The following is a 21,454-nucleotide window of genomic DNA, read 5'->3' on the forward strand; positions in this document are numbered from 1 at the left end:
TTTTCCCAGAATTGTTTGGCCACTCTATGCCACCAATTGTCTTATTTGACTGTACTATTGTCATCCACATCTGCAGCAATTGTGAGAGGCAAATCTGGGGCACGGTGGTAGCCTAATTATCATTAGCCATTCATCCTATTCATCCTGTCCCATCCCACACACATTCTCACAGTGCATACCCCGGCATTCACCACCCCTTAACTGTCCCCAGGCTATCTACACCTGCAGAGTCCCCAAGCCATGGACAGCTGGATTCCCACATATTACCCATAAAAGACACACATTTGTTTCCATTTGTAACGCCATCCCTCAAACAGATTGTAAATCCCGATAACCAGGCGAGAGCTGTCATTGGCTCAGAGCGCTGTTGTGGACCGACCCATCAATACAAACGCTGCCGTGCCATTGGCCTGTTGTCTTCAAACAGGACGGATCTGGCACGCCCCCGACTCCTGCTCTGCTATAAAGACGAGGAGGTTTGCCCATGTGGATGTTGCGAACTGTCAACATAATCTTGCCAAGATCTCTTAAGAGGAGGAGAAGCCTCATTGCTCAACTACTTTATTGCATTCCCTCGACATCTTTGGAAACTACACTTTCTACACTAATCATGAAGGTTGTCGGATCTACCTGCGCCCTGAAGAGCAAAGTCGGCGGCGAGGAAATGGTGCGCTGCCTGTCCGAGCAGAGCTTGAGCATCGCCAAGTGCAAGATTCCGCTGCTGGACGAGCAGATGAGCGCCTTCCTTCACGACATGAACAGCTGCTACACCAAGTTAAAGGAGCTCGTGCCCACACTGCCCACCAACAAGAAGGCCAGCAAAGTGGAGATCCTGCAGCACGTCATCGACTACATCTGGGACCTGCAGGTCGAGCTCGACGAGCCGGAGAAGAGCCGCCATCACGCCGCCAGCAGCGTCACGCGCACACCGCTGACCACCCTGAACGCAGAGATCGCTAGCATCGCAGTGGAGGTAAACATCCTTTCACATATACTGCAGAATAAACGGTTCAGTGTCATTGTTCGGTGTGTTTGAACGTCAGTACGCGTGCGTAAAAATGCCATGGCCGTGCGTAAAAGTTGTTTTGCGCACCGGTTTGTCTCATATCCGTTTAAAGCAGATGTACTAATCAACCATTGTTTTCCTTTCCCCCCCTGCAGAATGGATGCTCAGACGACAGGATTATGTGCCGCTAAGAGCTCGTGGAGCATCGCACCATCAACCCAAAGCGCTCACCGCGAAGAACGAACAAGGCTAACTGATGTGACTTCTCGACCACATCTATTAAAAAATAAACCTTGAACTGTGTAGGGACGTTTCAAACTCCCAATGCTAGAAAAATGACGTTGTGTGGACATTCTCCGGCGACGAGGATCTCTGTCACTCAAGGCTCTCGATTCATCAGAGGGCCCTGAGAGAATGAAGAAGAAGACCGGCGGAGTCCAGATATAGACTGGGTTAGCCGGGGGACCAAGACATGTTCAGTGCAGCCAGCATCGCTGGTTGCTTGTAGAGTTTCTAAAGAAAGCTAATGTTTCTGTTACGCTCTTTGTATCTTGTGTAAACCATATAGAGATGTTCAACATTTTGTGAAAGATAAAAAAGTAAATTTCTCAGATTCCTGAGCGACAAAACTGTATTGTATATTACAATGCCACAGTATGTGAAAATATTGTTTTCTTACAATGTACCTTATTCGTGTTTTTATTAAAACAAGACAATTATTTTTGAACAAGACGTCATCTGTGTCCTCGTGTGTGTGTGTGTGTGTGTGTGTGTGTGTGTGTGTGAGAGAGAAAGAGAAAGTTATTATGCTGCATCACAACAAATACCAGGAGATTCTCAGTTTTGATTTCTTTGAAACCACTAGAAGATGTGAAACATGACACAATCTGGTGGTTGTTATGGGCTGTTATAGCCGTATTATTCCTGTGATTGATAGCAGACCTACCCATATTCATAGGAATGGCTTATCTTGATGCTGATTTGAGTACTAAGGGAGTGCGAAGTGGTTGTCAATAAAAAAAAAAGTGCTACACCTAGAAGAAGCTGTTAAGTCTTTCAGGTAACATGAAACTAAAACTGGAGGTCAATAAATGGCTCCCAGCCAGTTAAATTGGTAATTTGCCTCTCTATGGGTCGTTACCGTATCACATTACCAGAGGAAGTCTCATGTTAAATCGTCACGTCTAAAGATCTTGACAAATTGAGGCAGTTTGAAATTAAGTTTAGGATTAAATAAAACAATCGCAGTCATTACAAACATGTTGGTTTTTTTTTTTTCAATTCTACATTCACATTACAAATGAATTAAATAAATACAACTAGATAACTGGTTTATTAGGCAGGACAAGCTGAAATGAATACGATTGAAAAGTTTGTTTAACTCCATAAAACAGCCATTTAAATATGGTGTTTCAATATGTTATCGTGTAAATCAGCAGTTTCAGTCTCTCTCCCCTCCCGGCACCGCAGGGGTTAAAATGGCTTTGGCGAGGCGATTCGTTATAAGATTTATTCTGTCTCCCTGGTGCAATGTTTTTCCCATTTCCCTGCGGTGCGATGCGCACAGCTGCAGCCCCAGCGTGGCCAGTGTGTGATTGTGTTTGTGTGATAGCTTTGTGCCAAGGGCAGGGGAGGGCGGCGGGGCCCAGACTGAGCGGCGCCTCGGCACACCTGGGGAAGTTCAGGTTAAATAGCTCCACATTCCTCAACACACAGCTGATTGAAACATTAACAAACAGTAATCCACGGGCCAGGCCGCAGATGGGCCGGGAACCACGCCAACACTCCGAGAGAGAGAGAGAGAGAGAGAGAGAGAGAGAGAGAGAGAGAGAGAGAGTTGCTCTCGGGTAGAGATTCCCACAGTACAGTCGTATGTTCTAAATGTGCTATTAATATATACTTCTTCTTTTCCTTTTTTTTTTAGAACTCGAACATTGCTTGAGCCGCCTGAGAAGTGTCCATAAGTACTAGAACATAAATCTTTAGCTTATACAATTCTTCAATGTGTGCCTTTATACTGAAAAAAAAATTCTGAGCTCTGAATTTCTAATCACACATAATTATCTACAAATCCCCTTTTTACGTAATCTGGCTGAGCTGTGGAGAAAATGAACAACATGCTATTGTGGTCGCCGTAAAGCTCGATATTGTCTCGCCATTAAATCCAATTAGGACCGTGTCTTGCATTTTTATATTCGCCCAATGCTTAATTATCATTATTACTATAATCCCTCAGTCTATAAAAATGAATCAAACCTCTTGTCCCTTCCCGCAACTCTCTTGTAGTCAGCGCCCTCGTGCGAGCATGACGTGAATCTCAGGATTATAAACGTGTATGAGCTGCTGTGTGCGACGTTAGCGGACAACAGCGCCCCCTCGTGTTAACAGTGATGTGAAAACATCTGTTCATGTGGTGTTGGGACTTCTAAATATTTGTTTTGTTTGAGACAGCTATATTAGCTTACTTTACATTCAGAACACGGTCATCTGAAATATACGACTCACTGTTAGTAAGTGAACTTCCCTGGGTTACATTTTACTAAAGTACTGTAGTATAATTTTGAGGTACCTGCACTTTACTTGGTAGAAATGTTGTGCTTTGAATTTATCCGACAGCTACAAGTACTTGTTTCTTTTTAGATTTTATATATAAAATATATATATGTTATGATTTTAATCAGCTGCTATTTCAGAGTTGTTAGCAGTTCCACTTTGTTTTTTCTTCTTTACAGCTCCATAAATCACATTGATGATCTTTAGGAGAGGCCTGATTTTTGGGAATCTCAACCGGCTATACATGCTACCGATGATGATTAATATTAACAAACCATTAATGTCTTAAGCGGTAATAGGAGCAGATTGACTAATTCTACTATTTGCTACTAATACTTCTGAGCGTTGGCTTGTATAGAATTTGGAATTCAGGGCTCTTACTTGTAATGGAATATATTTACAGTGCAGCACTCTGCCTCGGTATATTACATCTCTTCTACAGTATTAATATACGGTTCTATCACTACCTTTATAGGATGCTTCTTCCACCGCTGTCTGTTTGTAGGTTAGTGCATCTCAGTATTTGGGCCTTCATGAGCATCTTGTAATAAGCCAACAGCTTTTGTTTAATCAGTGCCTCTGTTGTCAATGTAATAAACTGGCTGATATTTACTGGTGCTAGAGTCCGGCTGGGTAAACTGCAGTCAAGAATCAGAAGACAATCAGAGAGCCGGAGTCCAAGTTGTTTAAATAGAAATTTGTATTTACATCAATATCAACAACAGAAAAAATCTGTAATATACATCCTGTAAAATGACAGCTTATTTTACCTCCAAACAAAGAAAAACAAACCAAATGATCTCTTTTTTTGCACTTCATTCAAACTCTACAAAGTTCCTTTTTTTCCATGAAGTAACAAAAGCTGGACATAAAAGTTGCTTCCTGACAGATAGAAGAGATATTGATATGTTTTGAAGTGGATTTCATTCCATTGGTATTTCTCTTTCACAGCAAAAACATGCTGTGTTGTTTTTTTTTCTATTTCTTTTCTGGATGTAAAAACGTTCTGCTGTGGGGTTGAGTCTCCAGTCCTCTTCGCACCGACAGCCTCAGCCCCATGCTCCTTATGCTTGCAGTACAAAACCATCAAATGCTTTTACAGATCCGTGATATGTACCCATTCACCATCAGACTACTACAACACATGTCGTTAAAAATGTACACCAGAAACTATACAGAGATGTGGAAAAATATCTTTGGATTGCGCATGTTGAGAAGGTAGATTCAGCGAGTTTAGAAGAACAGTCAAAAGAAAACGCTGTGAATAAAAATACACTCGACAGACAGAGCTGGGGGAAGGGTGGGACCGTTGCAAGGACCAGGCTTGTTGGTACACTGAGGAGTTTGTGTTCCCGTCTTCACTGTACTGCAGACAAAAAAAAACAAAAAAACCCCACACAGCTCACATCACACAGAGCCCAACGAAAAAAATCATATCATTTCATGTAATCAACCGTCCCGGCAGAATTCACTTCCGCCTACTTTCGGATAAAACCTCCTGACAGCGTGAAAGCTCAAAACCTTCAACTCATCAGATACTCGTCACAAGTAAAAGTGCCTCGCTAAAACATGGAATAACATGACTTTTCGGAAAACTTTTAAAATACAGCATTCAGAAAAATGACAAACACGGGAAGGAAACCCCCGAACACGCCTGCAATATTTGCAAGGAGCATAAAAAAAAAAAAAGAAAAAAGAAAAAAATCAACCAAATCAGTATTGACCTATGGGACACAAAAATACAACCAGGTCTCATACTTTGTGCAATAATGGGCCTTTAAAAAGCATGTTTGATATATTTTGTAGAATATTTACAATTCATATTCACAGAGGACATTTGAGACATCTAATACTGCAGTACCATTTGTTTGCTTATAACAGGTGTCATGATGCTCAGTTACAGTCTAAAGCATAGAGGCGAGAGTTATTGCTCTGATCTGCATAACATAGTTTTAACTGTGCTTATAGCTTCCGACGACTTCAAGAATGAGGCGCATTCCAAAGGAAAACAAAAGAAAAAGAAAGAAACCCATCGTTGTGAAGGCATTGAATCTCTAGTAAGGCTGTAATGATGAAGAAATATTGCATCAATCTTTGTTCCACACAGAAGCTTCCAGGTAAAGTGCAGCCACAGCTAGTTGTACCATAGTCCCGTTCTGCAGCCCGGGCCGGGACGCTGACTACTGCCCAACAGCTCCAGGTCGTTCGCGCTCACCCACACACACGCTGACATTTTGGGGTTTTGTGCATCACCTTAACAGGGGTACAGTATGTGAGGCGTCGGTTGTCCCTGTAGCCCGCTTCCTCCAGGAGGAGCAGTATGTTGTGCAGAGTCTCCTGCGTCACGTTTTATGCTGGAGAACTCCTACTATGTGTGTGTGTGTGTGTGTGTGTGTGTGTGTGTGTGTGTGTGTGTGTGTGTGTGTGTGTGTGTGTGTATGTAGGTCCAGCTCTTCTCAGGGCTCAGACCGCTCCGCCACAGCTGAAAGGCTCTAGATTCTCTCATCAGCCACAGGTCTTCAGCAATACTTCTGCAGAGAGGAAAACAGTGAGATGTGCAAACTCTCCTGAGGGTTGAACAAAACAAATTTTCCTTCCCATGTCTATCATATCTCAAATGTATTTAAAAACATGAGCTGACCATCACATAAGGCCACTTAACACCTGTGACAATGTATTACCTACCTGATCAGGTCCCATTGGCATTCTGCCTATTCCCATGGGGTTCATGCCTAATTGGCCCTGCATCTGGCCTTGCATCTGGCCCTGCATCTGGCCCTGCATCTGGCCCTGCCTCTGGCCTGGCATTTGGCCCATCTGACCCGCACCGGGTCCCCCGCTGACTGGCCCGGGTCCACCCATGGAGTTGTTCATCATCATGGGTCCAAACTGACCCTGGTTGCTCTGCTGGGTAAACTGTTGCTGGGGGTATGTGCTGGAAACCAAGAAAAAATTAAGTAAGTAATTTACTTTTGCGTCTTTAAATGGGAAAAATATTTTTGAGTATTGTGCTAAAATGGTCATGCTTAACTACAAGCACTTGGATAATTGGTGACTCTACATAATGTAGTTGAAGGAAGCCTGGCGCTGCATACCTGCTGCGTGGCATGCCGCCCTGTGGCCAGCCTTTCATGTCTCCTGACTGGTACATTGGCCCTCCCTGTGGATTGCCCTGCATCCCTGGCATCATGGCGGTCTGTGGAGGACCTCCCATTCGCCCTTGCATCATGTTTGCTGGTGGGCTGCTTCCTGGAGCCATGAAGGATGGGTCCCCCTGCTGGTTCATCCCTGCAACAACAACAAGAGAACAGAGAGAGTCACGAGTGTGACACTCGAATATGGAGGAGGAAATGATACAGAGCTCCGTCTCAGTCAACTCACCATAGTTAGCTCCATAGTTGAAGCCCTGCTGTCCAGGCTGGTTCATGGGGGGGCCTCCGATGGAGCCGTCCATGCCTCCGGGTGCCGTGACGTTTGGAGGAGGGCTGAAGCCTCTCACTGCTACCTGGCCCTGCCCCTGCTGCTGCTGCTGCTGCTGCTGCTGCTGCATCAGCATCATCATCCGCTGCCTTCTCATCTGCATGGTCATCATCTCCCTGCTGCGCTGAGCCATCATCTGGGCGTTCAGGAAACCAGGCTGCAGACCAACATCAATGTTTTTACTTCAATCTCACAAATGGTGACCTGGCTGATGTTGTTAAAAAGCAAATGCACACTACAGTAGATGTGAGGAAGTGCTGATCACGTACCTGACCAGCCATGCTTCCAGGCTGCATGCCGGGCTGCATGCCGGGCTGCATGCCGGGCTGCATGCCGGCTTGCATGCCGGCTTGCATGCCGGCTTGCATGCCGGGCTGCATGCCGGCTTGCATGCCGGGCTGCATGCCGGGCTGCATGCCGGCTTGCATGCCGGGCTGCATGCCTGAATGCATTGCAGAGCTTCCTCCGGGGGCCTGTTCCATCTTCAAGACTTGTCGGGTCTGGTTCATAAACTGCCAGATGAGACAAGATTGAGAGTTAAATATGCCAGTTTGTTTGCCAACTGAAGACACAAGCTGACCTGCTCAATTTTTAATATAACAAGGATATTTGGGTCTGTGTGATCACCTGTTGTCCTTGCAGTCTCTGCTGCAGTTGCAGTCGGAGAGGCTTGGTGGCAGTAATCATGCGAGGTCGCATCATGTTTGCGCGGGGGTTGCCCATACCCGCCATGCCAGGGAAGCCCCCCGCTTGGCCCACTTGATTCATCATGGGGTTGAAGCCTCCAGGAGACTGGCCTTGCATCGCGTTGCCACCATAGCCCGGCTGCATGCCCATAGAGGAGGGCCCTGGGGGCCCGGGGTAACCTTGGGTATACATGGGTTTCTGGTCCATGCCTAAGGAGGAGCCTGGTCCCGGGAAAGGCTCCGATGGTGGGCCCCGACCCTGGCCTCGATCCGGACCCTGATGGTGGCCTTCAGGTCTATGGTTCTAGGATACAGAGAAGCTGCATGTCATGCTAGTTTGGACGAGTAAATGTAAAGCTGGATGAGGGTATCAATGTAATTAAACTACTGACAGTACAAAACATCTGGAGCTTAAAAACATTTACTGCAAAATAACATTAAGTTATGGGCATCACATCAAACACAATTGTCTAAATAGAACCATCTAATAGACAACTACACATATAAAAATAGCATTGAATTTATAAGTTCACACTTTCTGCTTCATTCGTTTATAATGTTATAAATTAAAATTACTTTTCGAAGAACTGAAGTAAATTTGGGCTCATGCCCCATTGGTGCCAGCACCGTTGATGTGTTACTATTATCTATACAAAAGATTATCTTTACTGTGGTGAGTGCTGTACCTGGCCTACTATGTCAGGGATGCCTAGGGCTCGGTCTATCTCCTGCAGAGCAATGACATCAGTGGTATTGAGCAGAGAGTCCAGCTGGTCAAGAAGTGCCCGTTCATCACTCGGGCCCTCGCTGTTGATCCGGGGCCCCAGCAGCTCCTCCAGGGGGTGCCCAAACTGGTCCCTAACACGACAAACGACAGCAGAAATGTTGAATCACTTCAAGGAAACAAGACTTCAATCCCAGACACCATAAACACCAGCGTCTGGATTTAGTTTAGAGATAATACACCATAATCTAAGGAATAGTGTGGATGTTTTGAAGTGGGGTTGTATGAGGTACATGTGAACAGTAGGTAATAAACGGACTATGGATACGTACTCCATTCAACCCCATGTCAAAACATCCAAACCTTCCCTTTAAAGTCCAAGTTGGCAAAAATTCAGAGGGACAGAGTTGAGACCAGTGCAGAAAGTTTACCTGTTTGTTTTAGTCTTTGGCCTGTCCAGTCCCATTGCAGAGTCTGGCCAGGACGGGGACTGAGGTGGGGGCCCATGTCCACCAAACGGGCTCATGCCCATATTGGCTTCATTGGTACCTGCAGAGATGAAGATGTGTAGTGTATGATCAATATAGAGTGGATACAATGAGTCAAATTATCCACCAGTCAGTTCCCAGAAAATGATCGCAATTCAGATAATTGCATTACTTTATCATATAAAGTACCAATTAAGTACAAGCACCAGACATTCACTTGTTTCAGTTTCACACACCACATGAGACATACCCATATCCATGAGCTGCTGCTGCAGCATAGACCTGGTTTTCCCGGGTACACTGTTGGACCGGTTGATCATGGGTCCTCCCATTGGACCAGAGCGACCCATGCCAGGGTGTCCTGGTCCGGTCACGGGGCTGCCGCTGGACCTCGGCATCCCCCAGTCCCCTGGGCTCGACATGGGAGGCCGCTGGGGCATTCCCATTCCCCTGCCCATACCTCCTGATCAACACAAACACCATGAACATTTAGTGTTTTCATCAGTAAGCTTAGCAACACAGTGAATACTGGACCCTGGGCTTCTGTACGTTCAAATACGGTGGGTTTAGCTACCAAATGAAAAGAAACAAATATCCCCATGCGGTCTACTCTTTGGGAAGTAGAAAGCCAGGCTGTCTTGGGCATGCTAAGCAATAAGTGTTTAAGTTACTTGTTGGGTTGCCCCGTGGTGGGCACACACCCATGCCCCCTGGAAAGCCATTGGGAACGAGCCCAGGTCGAATCGGAGCGTCCATCTTCTCTTGTTTGACCAAAGTGGGACAGGGGACATTCCGTCTCCCGGCCAGGCCTCCTCCTCCTACTGCAGCTCCCTCTCCACCCATGGGCTTTGCGTCCATGGACAAGGCTCTTTGATAGGCACTGCGCTGAGCTGGAGGCATGGGGCCTCTCTCCCCATCTGAAACGCACACAATACCAACGTTGGATTACATACCCAGACCAAGACTGCTCCTGACAAGGAACCATGTACATAACATGCATATTCCTCTGTGTTTTTCCACAGTGAGCAAGATTTGATCATGATACTCAAATAGACTGACTTACCGTGTAAACTGTCGGGCCCGTTTCCCTGTTTGTTTCCCGCTTCCTTCCCTGCTCTGGAGTCTGGTTCTGGATAGAAGCCAGGGTTGTTCCTCGGGACACCCAGAATGGTCTCCAGGGTTTCCGCCTGAACCATCGAGACACAACAACGATCAGACAACAATGTTCTAGTGGGCATTTCCAACTACATCTAACAAACGTTTATTCTAACGTTTTACCTCATCCGACGGCTCCAACTTGACCTTCCCATCCATGCAGTGGGGGTCAGAGCTGGTGACCCCTGACCCCTGAGCTCCTCTCCCCTCCAGCTCCTCCTGCTTTGGCTTGACATCACCACTTTCCTTGGAGTCGTCCTTATTGAGGAGGTAGTGAAGGAGGGCGTGGGGCTTCTCCTTCTTGGGGCTGTGCTGCTCCTGCTTTGATTCTGATCCCCTGACCCCTCCAGCGGCTGCAGGCCCAGGTTCCTGTGCGCCCGACTCCAGGCTGCTCTTCCCGGTGGCCTCGGCTGTGATGCGAGCCACCTCGTCGGGAGTGTTCCCGTTCTGCAGAAGCTTGTGTAGGATCTTGTGCTTCTCCTGCAGTGACTGGCTTGTTAAATGTCCTGCGGCGCCCGTGGAAGACACAGCGCCCGTAGAGGAGGACACTCCCGTTGAGGAAGAGGGGCTGGTGACTCCGGCGGTACCGTCTTTAGCCTCGGGCGTGGAGCCCGGCGTGTGATTAGGTGGCACCAGCTCATCTGTAGGGGTGATGAGGAGCTGCAGAAGCTTCTTGTGGCACTTGGTGTCAGGGACCCGTCGGTTGGATTCTCCCCCGTTTGGTCCCGCCTCTCTGCTGGCCTGGCTGTCGGGCTTGTCAGGAGGGCCCTCGCTGGTGGGGGTGTGTGGATTCTGCTGAGACTGCTGGTCTCCTCCAGCTCCCAGTGAGCTGCCCGGGCTCTTGGAGTCAGAGTAGGCTGGGAGGCTTGGTTTGCAGGGTCCCCCTGCTGCATGGTTGGTGGAGTTGATGCTCGGGGAGCTGTCAGGCTTGTGAGGGGGAGGAGAGGTGAGGGGGGAGGGCATCGGATTGCCCACTCCCTCACTAATAGCTTGGAGGGCATTCAAAGAGCTGCTGGAGAAGGTGGTCCCTCCTCCAGAGTTACCAGGGTGACTGGAGCTCATGGGAGAGTTCATACCTGCAAAAGACACAACCAGATACATCCAATGTAATAACACAAGTGTCACAAAATGTGAGAGTTAGGAAGCTGTGATTGTTTGGTTCATACCTCCGGGAGAGAAGGGGCTGGCACCCATCTTGGGGCTTCCTCGGACTCTGGGTGAACCCATGACGTTGTGCGGGGGCCCATTAATACCCGGACTGGCCTGGGGGGGACTGGTCATTCCCATCCCGTACCCTCCACCTCCGGGTCCACCTCCACCTCCATGGAACTGACCCATCTGCTGATGTTGCTGATGTTGGTGCTGCTGCTGCTGCTGCTGCTGCTGCTGCTGCTGCGGATGCATGCCATGGTGGCCCATCTGATTCATGGGCCCCATTTGGTTCATGGGAGAGCTCATTGGATGCATGGAACTCATTTGGTTCATCTGATTCATTTGACCCATGTTGTTCATCTGATGCATGGAGTTCATTTGATTCATCTGATGCATGGGATTCATCTGGTTCATGGGATTCATGCGGTTGCCCCCGGTGTACGGAGGCACTCCTCTTTGTGGCACGTTGCCCTGCTCAGCCATGCTGTAGCCCCTGTTCACGCCCATGCCCCCTCCTGGGCCCATGTTCATGGGTTGGTTGGGGTTGTTCACAGGCATGTTTTGAGGCCTCATACCGCCACTCTGGTTTCCACGATAACTATTCTGCTCCCTACATGGGAAGACAGCAGATAACAAAAAATTAAAACAGAACAAAGTTTAAGCTCGTACAACACAATACAACCCCAATTTAGGAGAAATAATTCCTGCAAGTTGCACCTTTGTAGCAAGTGTGTGGAGAGGAAAGAGTGCGGTTCATTGGTGCTGGGATTTCTGCAGAGGTCGCTTCTGGTCTGGGCTGTGACTGGGGTGCCATCACAGAGTGAGAAACGGTAGAGTGGGGTCTCCGCATGGCCAGTGTGGAAAGCTAGAGTAGAAAAAGGTAGAATTAAAAACACAGGACAAAGCATGCGCAACATAAAAAAAGAAAACGCTTCTAAACAGCTGTCTCAGGTTGTGGCCGGGACTTAAGCTGAATCTCCATATAGTTGGGTAATTGCTGTTCTGTACTTTGAGTGCTGGGAATAGTCAAACTCCCCCCCCCCCCCCCCCCCACACACACACACACACACAACACAATGGTACAAGCTGTTGCTCAACCTATAGTCGCTAATGTTGGGAACAAATAAAACTGCCATGTAGCCTCCAGTGATCACCGTCTGAAAGCTGCTAATGGGAAACTCACTGAATAAGAATAAAAAAATAAAGAGTGTGGAACAAAACTCCAAACCACAGAGACTCGGTACATTACACAGGAGTTACAACAGTACGGAAAAGTAAGTGTAGAGATTTAAAATATTGTTTTCTTCCTGCCACCCCATGAAGTCAAGAGTGTTATTCAATGTGTCTTACAAATGCGGTAACGTTTGCTGTTGTACTAGAGATGACTCATTAATGCTTTGAGCCTCTTAATTATCTAGCAAGGGCCGTGTCCCACATACCAAACGTCTTAACGAGGCGACTTGTGTTCTGGTACATTCCTTGTGCACTTTTGTCTGTGCAGCCTTCTTCACAATGCTCAAACCTGCCCACCTGATGCCTTTAATAACGGCTGATGCCTTCGCCAAGCGTTCCCTCCCATGCGGAAATAAAGTTGCTGTGGCAGACACCTGCTAATGGAGCTAACATTTGTGGTAGCGACTGAGTGGTAGTGACAAGGGAGGTTAAATGGTAGGAAGGGTCAGAATTACAAACCATCTTGATAGTGCCGTTTGTAGGACCACGGTTGTCCCTCGCTTCGATGGAGGAACATCTGCATGCAGCGCCTCACCAGGTCCTCCCAGCCTGGACGCATCGTGGTGTTGAGAGAGGTGTGCTGCTCGATTTCAATCAGCTTACCTGCGACAGAAGACGCACCGTTGGGATTACACAGAGGATGATGATGCAAGTGAACTTTAGAGGCAGTGTGTATGCCTAAGGGAATTAAGAATCTATGGCGTATACATCTCTCAATATCTAAAAGTGACATGGCTTGAAAGGTCACATCGTCATATCAGCACAAGTAATGAGCACGAGTGGAGAATGTTTATTTTACTGTTGATTTTTTAAAATAGGCACAAAAACATTTCCAATGATAGTGACACATGTATACAAAATGAACACACTATGGAAATGTACTTGCATGTATTAGTCATAGCACAGTGGAAACTTACCAGACAGTTCATGGCGTGTGCTAAACCTCTCCGTCCTCTCTACTGCAATGATGCGTCGTGCCACACAGATCATACATGACTGTAAATCTAAAAGCAAAGAGACAACGCAATGTTAAGTCCTCATTGGATAACGCTGGGGGGGACAAACTGGAAACTTAGGAAAATCTTGTGCGTATGTATAAGTTTAGACCAAGAACGTCTGACTTTTACCTTCTCCCTCCTCCATCATGGCCCGGGGCTGAGTGAGGGCAAAACACTGCATGGTCTCGTAGCGCTGGCCCCCAGGCCTCTCTTCCGACAACCCATGACTCTGACCGTGAACAAAGTTCACCAGCATTCGACAGTTGAAGGTGTGGCTCTTCTGCCGGGGTGCCTCTCCACCCCACGATGCCCCATTTGGTGCTGTGAAGAGAAATAGGCAACAGGTTGAACACAAGTTAAATTAGTCATACGCCTGTGTGCGTGAGAGAGTGACTGCGTTTGAGCGTACATCTAGGTACGTGTGATCTTAGATGTGTTTGCACCCACACGTGTTATAAACCCATGACTCACCATTAGACTTGGGCAGATTCTTGTGGAACTCCTCCCTGTCCTCGTCATGGATTATGTTGTACACGCTGGTGTTGATCAGCTCCTCCTGCTTGTACTGCAGGTACTGCGTCACGTTGTCCGACACAAACACAATGTTGCCCTCTCGGTTTACCACAAACAGAAAGCCGTCCAAGGCCTGAAGACAACAGGGCCACAAAAAGGGAGAATTGAATGGAAGAAGACGTATGAAAATAAACATTTACCATGTTTGGTTACTATTGGTTGCCCTTCTATAAACCAGCTGAGACATTTCTATCAATGACGGGGAAGCACCGGTCCAGCATACGGGAGGGGCAGCTAATAAGAGTTGTTCTTTTGCCCCCCAGTGATTTTCCTCAAGCTGACCTGTAGGAGCAGCGGTCCCAGATGGTCCTTGTCAATGACCCCTTGACCAGTGGAAGACACGTCCGCCTTCTGGACATCGTCATCACTGCAAGAGCTCTTTCCTAAAGATAGACGAAGCACATCACACTCCTGATGAAGAGAATTGTCATTTTACAACAGCTTTCTAGCTCTTTGTGTTCGTTTTATTTGGTACTTCACATATTGCAAACAGTTTCCATGGTGTAACTCGGGTAGAACAGCTGCTGTTCAGAAGACCTTCATTTGGAGAAGTGCACATGACCCGTTAAGATGTTGTTTTGTAGTGTTTTTCCTGATCATTCTGTTGGTCAGAGTTTCACAGCGGCCACTCTATGACGTCCAGTTAGCTGTGGGAGCTGCTTCCTTAATACCAGGAAATAACGTGCATTTGTTCCAGGCCAGCAGGTGGCAGCGTGAGTCACGGATGAATGACTAGCATGCCTTTCTATTTATAAAACCAGCATGTGTCTGAGGCTTTGTTAGATGGCTCTCTATATAGAGGAACCATCTGTGGCGCGAGACACCGAGCAAGACGACAAATAATATGACCCTGGATTTGATTTAATTTTCTTCCCTGTATGAGCAAGCAGAGAGAGTAAAGCAGTGATTGACATAACAAAAAGGAGACACAGGGGTAACTGATTGCAAAGAGCAAAGACGTGTAAACACGGGGAGGGAAAAGGTGTGTTAAATGGACAACAGACAGAGAAGAGAAAAAGAAGAAAAACAGAGGCGCTCCATCATTCCCATCCTGTAACTATGGCAACCTCGCGGCATAACACCGGGGCCAGCAGTAGCCAGCTGTGACCCTCTGGATAGATTCCAATATGATTGCCCTCTCTCTTCCTTACCAACTTAACCTCACAGAGCTACACTCAAGCGAGCTCAAACAGTTGGAAGACAATAGATATTCTTTTATCCAATCATGTCAAATGTGCAAAACAATTGGAAAAGGGCCGACGGGCAGGAGCGATAAGACGCCTGATTTCTGAGTCACCAGTGTCATTTGTCTCCCAGAGAGAAGCTCGGTCTGGCACTAACAGATACTCGCTGTCACCGACAGCCTTGAGCCGCGACCACCAAGGACTGGTCTCAATTACTGGTGTTCGTTTACCCCCAGCAATACAAAACAGCCAAACGGGCTGTCAGTGTGAAGCAGCCTGGCCGTGAACCAAACACTCCACTTCATCACCGGCATCATCTGTCCTGCAGCAGGGCGCTTCACCAGATCCAGTCTAATTCACTGTTTACTCCCCACAACAAATACGGGAAAAAAACAACAACACAAACACTACCAGAATAATAACAACGACAACAACAATATGATACATGATAATAATGTGTGAGTGTATGGGTGTACTTCGGTGGTACCTTGCTCTTTGATCTGTCTGATCTGCCTCACGGTCTCCTTGAGGATGGCACATTTGTCCGGCTTGACGTTGAAGCTGTCGATGTTGGAGAGGTTCGCAGAGATGAGCTCGGCCAGCTCCTCGATGTACTTGCTCTCTTGTTCCCTCCGACGCTTGTCACACCTGCCGGGGGGTGGGGAGGAGGAGGGGGGCAAGGGGATTAGACATGTCACCGTACGGCCTCGGTTCGGATGCCTCCGATATTTTTGCTAGCGGGGGGGGGGCATGTTTGGGTTGCTGGAGGAAGCATGCACTTGCTGACATTTACACCAAAGGACAGCGGCGGACGAAGTGGAATGTTGTATGATCGACAGTTCACAGAAGCCACAGCACTCACCCTAAGCCCGGTGTGTCGCAGGTGGACAGTTTACGCTTGCGGTCGGCGCACAGCGGCTCCAACAAGTTGTCTCCTACGCCACTCATCTTCAGCGCATATCAGCACCTGAAAGCACAAAAGTCTGCACATCACATATACATGTAAACACACACACACACACACACACACACACACACACACACACACACACACACACACACACACACATATGTATACACATACAGGCGTTGCAACATGATCAGAGGGAATGAACCGAGAGAGTGGTTTTATATGCTCATATGTGTGTGGTGCAATCTAATCAAAGGATATGTTGTGGATTGGAAATTGCCCTCAGCTGTCGATGCTTTGCAAAAGTTCACACTGAAATGACGTCAAATTCAGGCAAACCGCAAAAGCTTAGTGTCAACTTATAAAAAGGGAGGAAAAAAAATAAATCAACAAAATCCCCGAGCTATTGAGGTTATAAGTGAAGTGATTCTTCAAGGGATAGAGTAGATTGTGGATTCACACAGATTTATGAGGGTAGACCATCCAGTTAGTAAAGCAGCCTTGGTTCCTGCTTAGTGCTTGATGGGAGTGAAATCTCATCTGTTCCACTGCGAGGAGCGACTGATGATGATGTAGTGATTTGAAGCCTCGGGGGAGATGGGTCATCCTGCGTTCAGCCAGCCTGCCCGCTAGAACGACACCACTCTGCAAGCAGCAGCAGCAGCAGCAGCAGCAGCAGCAGCATACGTACACACCATGTGCATACAAACCGTTTCCAGTACGCTTGCATGTACAGGCATGCCACAACACAGTCTGTGTGTGTGTAGCTACTGTCCCAGCAAGGCACATATCCACCAGCCTGCCTCTTTGTCTAACAGCTTGGGACAGCACTGGGAAAAAAATAATAAAACACACACACACACACACACACACACACACACACACTGCTCGGGCTTGTGGAGCCTGGAGACAATCCAGGCAAGGCTCCACATTGCATTTCAGGGACAAGTAAAAATGATCCCTCTTCCGCATTCTCCATACTCTGCTATATCCGTTCTTTCTTTCAATCGCTTTTAACTGCCCCCCCCCCCTTCCTATACCATCCAACGACAACCCCTCCCTTCTTTCCCTCCCCTCCCTGGGCGTAGCAGCACTGGGCTGTGGACCCTGCCCTTGTTTTCTTGCTCTGGCATTGCCCCACGTCTGACCCTCTCAAGAGTTCATGTTGGAGGAAACCTCTGAAGCCAGTCTCTAAGGTCACTGCTCTTTCCTATTCCCACCCAGAAACACACACACACAGAGCTGTAGCGTGGGGCTGCACAACCAGATCTATCCACGAACTCTGCTGCATGCTTGTGCACACACACACACACACACACACACACACACACACACACACACACACACAAAAAACGCTCCTAAAAAAAACACACGAGTGAGCTCATTCCACAGTGGAAAGCTATAGAACGGATGGGAGCCATTATGCAACTTCTGCTCCGCCACTGCAGGCTGGGACACGCAGCCCAGTCGCCCACCGCCACTATATCCTACAAGAGGAGCACCGAGTCTCAGACACACACACACACACACACACACACACACACACACACACACACACACACACACACACACACACACACACCCTGCGCCATAAATCTGCATCGCATGCTTCTCCTCCGTCCACCTTTCAGCACCCCTCTCTAAATCTGCCTGTCCTGCTCCGGCTGCGACTCTCGCTGCCTTTCCCTTGTCTTCCTTCCTTCCTTCCTTCGTGGTTTCTGTCCTACGGCTCACCTCTGCAGCAGTGGAGAAAGATGACATCAGCCCGAAGTCAGCCTCACATCCTGAAACAGACAAACGCTGGGCCTTTTTCTGAGAACAGGCCATGCATAGCACGGTTTCTACTTTGGTCGTGGGAAAACACTGTTGAAAACTTCTCGTCTTTTTTTGCGACACACAGCGTCACCAAAACAACCACGCTCTCATGGGATTCAAGAGACCGGACACAACTTACTGTGCCTTTCTATTTCATAACAGTGCGTCTCATTAGTTCACCCACGTTGACATTTTTGCACTTTCTAAATGTTTGACACGACTATAATCCGAGAAGCGACACGCAGGGCACTTCTACAGCAAGAGTGAGCGATTGAGCAGCAGCCCACCAAAACCACAGCTGAGTCTCAACAGGCCTGGCAACATGCCACTGACCTGAATCAGCTGCGTTTGACAATGTGAAACTTGCTACAGGGACAAGATAAGATGTGTTGCACAACAGCGGCCGCCGATGTGAGCAATCTCATAGTCAAAAATAAAATGGTTCTGAATCAGATTGTCCACTTGGGGCGTGTGTGTTTTCTACTTCTCCCACAGGCTCACCTTGACCAGTACAAGCTCCACTCAGGGTCTAGTGGCGCTTCAATGTCTCAACATCTCCTGAAAAACAGACATAAAAATCTAAACGACCATCAACTGGGGTGTCTTCTGAATGTCTGGACATCTCAACATGACTCTACTGTAATGACACTGCTCCCTGTGGAAATAGCTTTCACAGAAATTCATGGGGGGGGGGGGAAACAACAACAACTGATTTCTAAAAATGCACAGGAAGCCACAGCAGATAGCATCCTGTTTGTGTCCTCCCCTCAGCCCACTCCACTGCGTCATCACTTCCCTTTCCTGGAAATGTGGCCACTCATCCACCATATCTACATGTTCTGTTTCTCAGACGGGACCCCGCTCGTCCTGGTTCCTACTCACACCTGACGGTCCAAAGCTTAGCTTACTAACATCCTCACAAAAGTCGTGCAAATTTTGATTTAAATTGAAACTCTGCTTGGTGAAATAGCTTTCCTCATGTCATCATTAATGGGAACAAAGAAGCTAAGTCACCTGCTTTCCCACATTCTATTTTTTTTTTTTTATATACAGTGCTTATATACCCAACTAACTTAGAGAAACATTTTTCATGTGCTAGTAACCATTCTGTCAAAGCCTTCATAACCTTCCATACTTTAGTGCATTCCTATTCATAATCACAGTGAAGAAGGCCCTCTGGGGTTTTGTGTTTTCTCATCACAGCAGTTGGATCAGCTTTCATCAGAGCGACAGAGAGGAATCCCTCTTGAGCTCACGTCTCTGTAAAGTCTTTGCATTTCAAAACAGAAGTTACAATATTATACTCAAAAATAATTACTTTTTTTTTCCTGGCATCATTTTCACGTCAAGGGATCCTCTTTTGTCTCGAGTGTTCTTTTTTGTTTTGCGTTTCATTTCTTTTGACGCGTCGAGGGACTAAAGATGCAAATTAACGTAAGAAGGTTTAATCTGGTACGGTGCGGCACATTTACATTTTAAACTGTCCATGTAAATAAAATTCAAAATAAATAAATGTCACGAAACACAAAACTGGGAGGGCCTGACCTTCAGTGTTTGGGTACAAACTGCTCCCAAAAATCAGTGGCCTTTAGCACCGTCATCCTACTGCCACAGATAAGCAGATGTCCTTTTCTTCATGAAATCTAATAATCACACACAGATTCCTCATAAAAGAGAACAGCATGTGACTCACTGAAAAGCATAACTGTTTTCTAAGGACATCAACAATAATTACAGATTTAAAACCTTAAATTAAAAAAATGTAGATTTTAATAATTGTTTAGTCTTAATAGTCACAACTCACAGTCGTCACAGCTGCACACAGCTGGCAGTTGCAAGCATGCAACCTACTATGTCCACACAGAGTGTTCGTGTGTGTGTGTGTGTGTGTGTGTGTGTGTGTGTGTGTGTGTGTGTGTGATCCTCCACCACAGACCACTGATCACATCAGTCCTAAAGGCAGGGCTGCTACTGAGCTAATGCTGCAGCTGAATAATTTAACACAGAGAAAGAGAGAAAAGCGTTCCCTTTCTGTCAGCTGTCCAAACACACTTTAATAATTCTAAATCGACTCTTCCGAAAACAACAAAAACAAACAATTCACCGAAACTACAGTGAGAGACGCATGAATAATTCTGAGAATCTTTCCATTCGTTGTATCCTCAACTAACTCTCATCCGTGTCCACTATTAGTGTTCGACTTTGTTAATCCCCAGAGTTTGTCTGTCAAGAGTACACACGACTGCACACTGTGCATGCATGAGTGACTTCTGGTAGAGAAATGTAATTCAAACCAGAGGATATAAGCACTGGTATGAATATGGCCGCAGCAGGAGGAGGAGGAGGAGGAGGAGTCAGGGCAGACTGAGTAGAATAAAGAGGGGGAGGAGGCAGGGAGAACAGGGAGGGGGAGGGGAGAAGAGAGGAGACACAGGCACCAACATAAATAGTGCTGAGGATCCATTAGAAAAATGTAGATACTGGTGGCGCATTGAAACGGATCCTCAACTAAACTTCTTTACTACTTGAAATATATGAAATATATACAGTTTGTATATGAAATTGCTAATTTAATAGATATAAATTATCTTGTCTATCTACACAATCTCTTGTACTACAAAGCCCTTTAACTGCTTTCTCATTATCTTAAAAATATCCGCCAACATTGCGAATGTGTGTTATAAATAAAATAAGTATTTAACCCTCTGAACCCAGAGCAGTTTCGCCTCTCTGTGGCCTTGATTCTTTACTGCAACAGACTGCAATATTCTTTACTCCACAGGCTATATATATATATATATATATATATATATATATATATATATATATATATATATATATATATATATATATATATATATTGAACTATTTACATTTTTACAACCTCCACTTACAACCTCTGCCCAAAGCACTCTGTTCAGTAGCTTGCAGCTCAGTCCAAGTTTCACAGAATTTTTGTCACGAGACTGTTGGTCTCAGATGAGTCAATCGTGGCTACCTAGTTGCGCTAAGGAACGCAGAATTTAATGTTTTTTACAGGATCTGGTTCAAGTATTTGGTTTATTTGGGGCAAAATTCTATATGAGACATTTAGGATAAAATATTTTTGATGAATGATCACAATTTTAAGCTTAGTTTCGGTTGCCTTTTCTGAAGGAAGCGTTGATTGACAATGATGTGTTCAAGGACTGTCGGAAAGATACAAATCTGACAACATGAGGGGACACATGAGCAATGTGCCCCCCCCCCCCCCGTGTGCCTTCGAGGAATAAGCAAGCGAGCCAAACACTGTAGCTCTCCGAAACAAAAATGCCTCTTCTGTTACAGAGACGATGCCAATGAGATTACTTAAAAGGTGATACTGAACGACACTGGGTTTTTTCTGCACTCTGTTGTATCAAAGCACTTCAGTTATTATTATTAAAAGTGTGTTATTTCGCTGCACAGGCTACAAGGCCAGAATGGCAGCAGCGTCAGTCATTCAGGACCAGAATAGT

General features: G+C 46.6%; 2 protein-coding genes across 2 annotated transcripts in view; one reads left to right on the top strand and one right to left on the bottom strand.

Moving 5' to 3' along the window:
- The first annotated feature begins 484 nt into the window (after positions 1-484).
- On the top strand, positions 485-1,738 carry id1 (inhibitor of DNA binding 1, HLH protein). The gene is given in 4 exon segments (XM_068719992.1): positions 485-526; positions 528-579; positions 582-973; positions 1,162-1,738. Coding segments are annotated over 4 exon segments (522 nt in total). The 3' UTR covers positions 1,198-1,738.
- A 2,503-nt stretch (positions 1,739-4,241) lies between these two features.
- ncoa3 (nuclear receptor coactivator 3) overlaps positions 4,242-21,454 on the bottom strand; it is a 28,716-nt gene continuing 11,503 nt past the window's right edge. The window contains exons 2-22 of the mRNA XM_068719991.1: positions 16,095-16,199; positions 15,720-15,880; positions 14,331-14,431; positions 13,947-14,121; positions 13,605-13,796; positions 13,395-13,481; positions 12,937-13,080; positions 11,962-12,109; positions 11,259-11,854; positions 10,216-11,168; positions 10,001-10,124; positions 9,609-9,854; positions 9,188-9,400; positions 8,881-8,998; positions 8,412-8,583; positions 7,667-8,029; positions 7,309-7,551; positions 6,941-7,196; positions 6,655-6,847; positions 6,245-6,494; positions 4,242-6,090 (exon numbers count right to left, since the gene is read on the bottom strand). Of these exons, the coding sequence (XP_068576092.1) occupies positions 6,079-6,090; positions 6,245-6,494; positions 6,655-6,847; positions 6,941-7,196; positions 7,309-7,551; positions 7,667-8,029; positions 8,412-8,583; positions 8,881-8,998; positions 9,188-9,400; positions 9,609-9,854; positions 10,001-10,124; positions 10,216-11,168; positions 11,259-11,854; positions 11,962-12,109; positions 12,937-13,080; positions 13,395-13,481; positions 13,605-13,796; positions 13,947-14,121; positions 14,331-14,431; positions 15,720-15,880; positions 16,095-16,180 (4,833 nt within the window). The 5' untranslated portion in view covers positions 16,181-16,199 and the 3' untranslated portion in view covers positions 4,242-6,078. The remainder of the gene's footprint in view (positions 6,091-6,244; positions 6,495-6,654; positions 6,848-6,940; positions 7,197-7,308; positions 7,552-7,666; positions 8,030-8,411; positions 8,584-8,880; positions 8,999-9,187; positions 9,401-9,608; positions 9,855-10,000; positions 10,125-10,215; positions 11,169-11,258; positions 11,855-11,961; positions 12,110-12,936; positions 13,081-13,394; positions 13,482-13,604; positions 13,797-13,946; positions 14,122-14,330; positions 14,432-15,719; positions 15,881-16,094; positions 16,200-21,454) is intronic.

This window comes from Cebidichthys violaceus, unplaced genomic scaffold (assembly GCF_023349555.1).
Source record: "Cebidichthys violaceus isolate CVI_PGR_0920_01 unplaced genomic scaffold, fCebVio1.0.p SCAF_25, whole genome shotgun sequence".
Lineage (NCBI taxonomy): Eukaryota > Metazoa > Chordata > Actinopteri > Perciformes > Stichaeidae > Cebidichthys > Cebidichthys violaceus.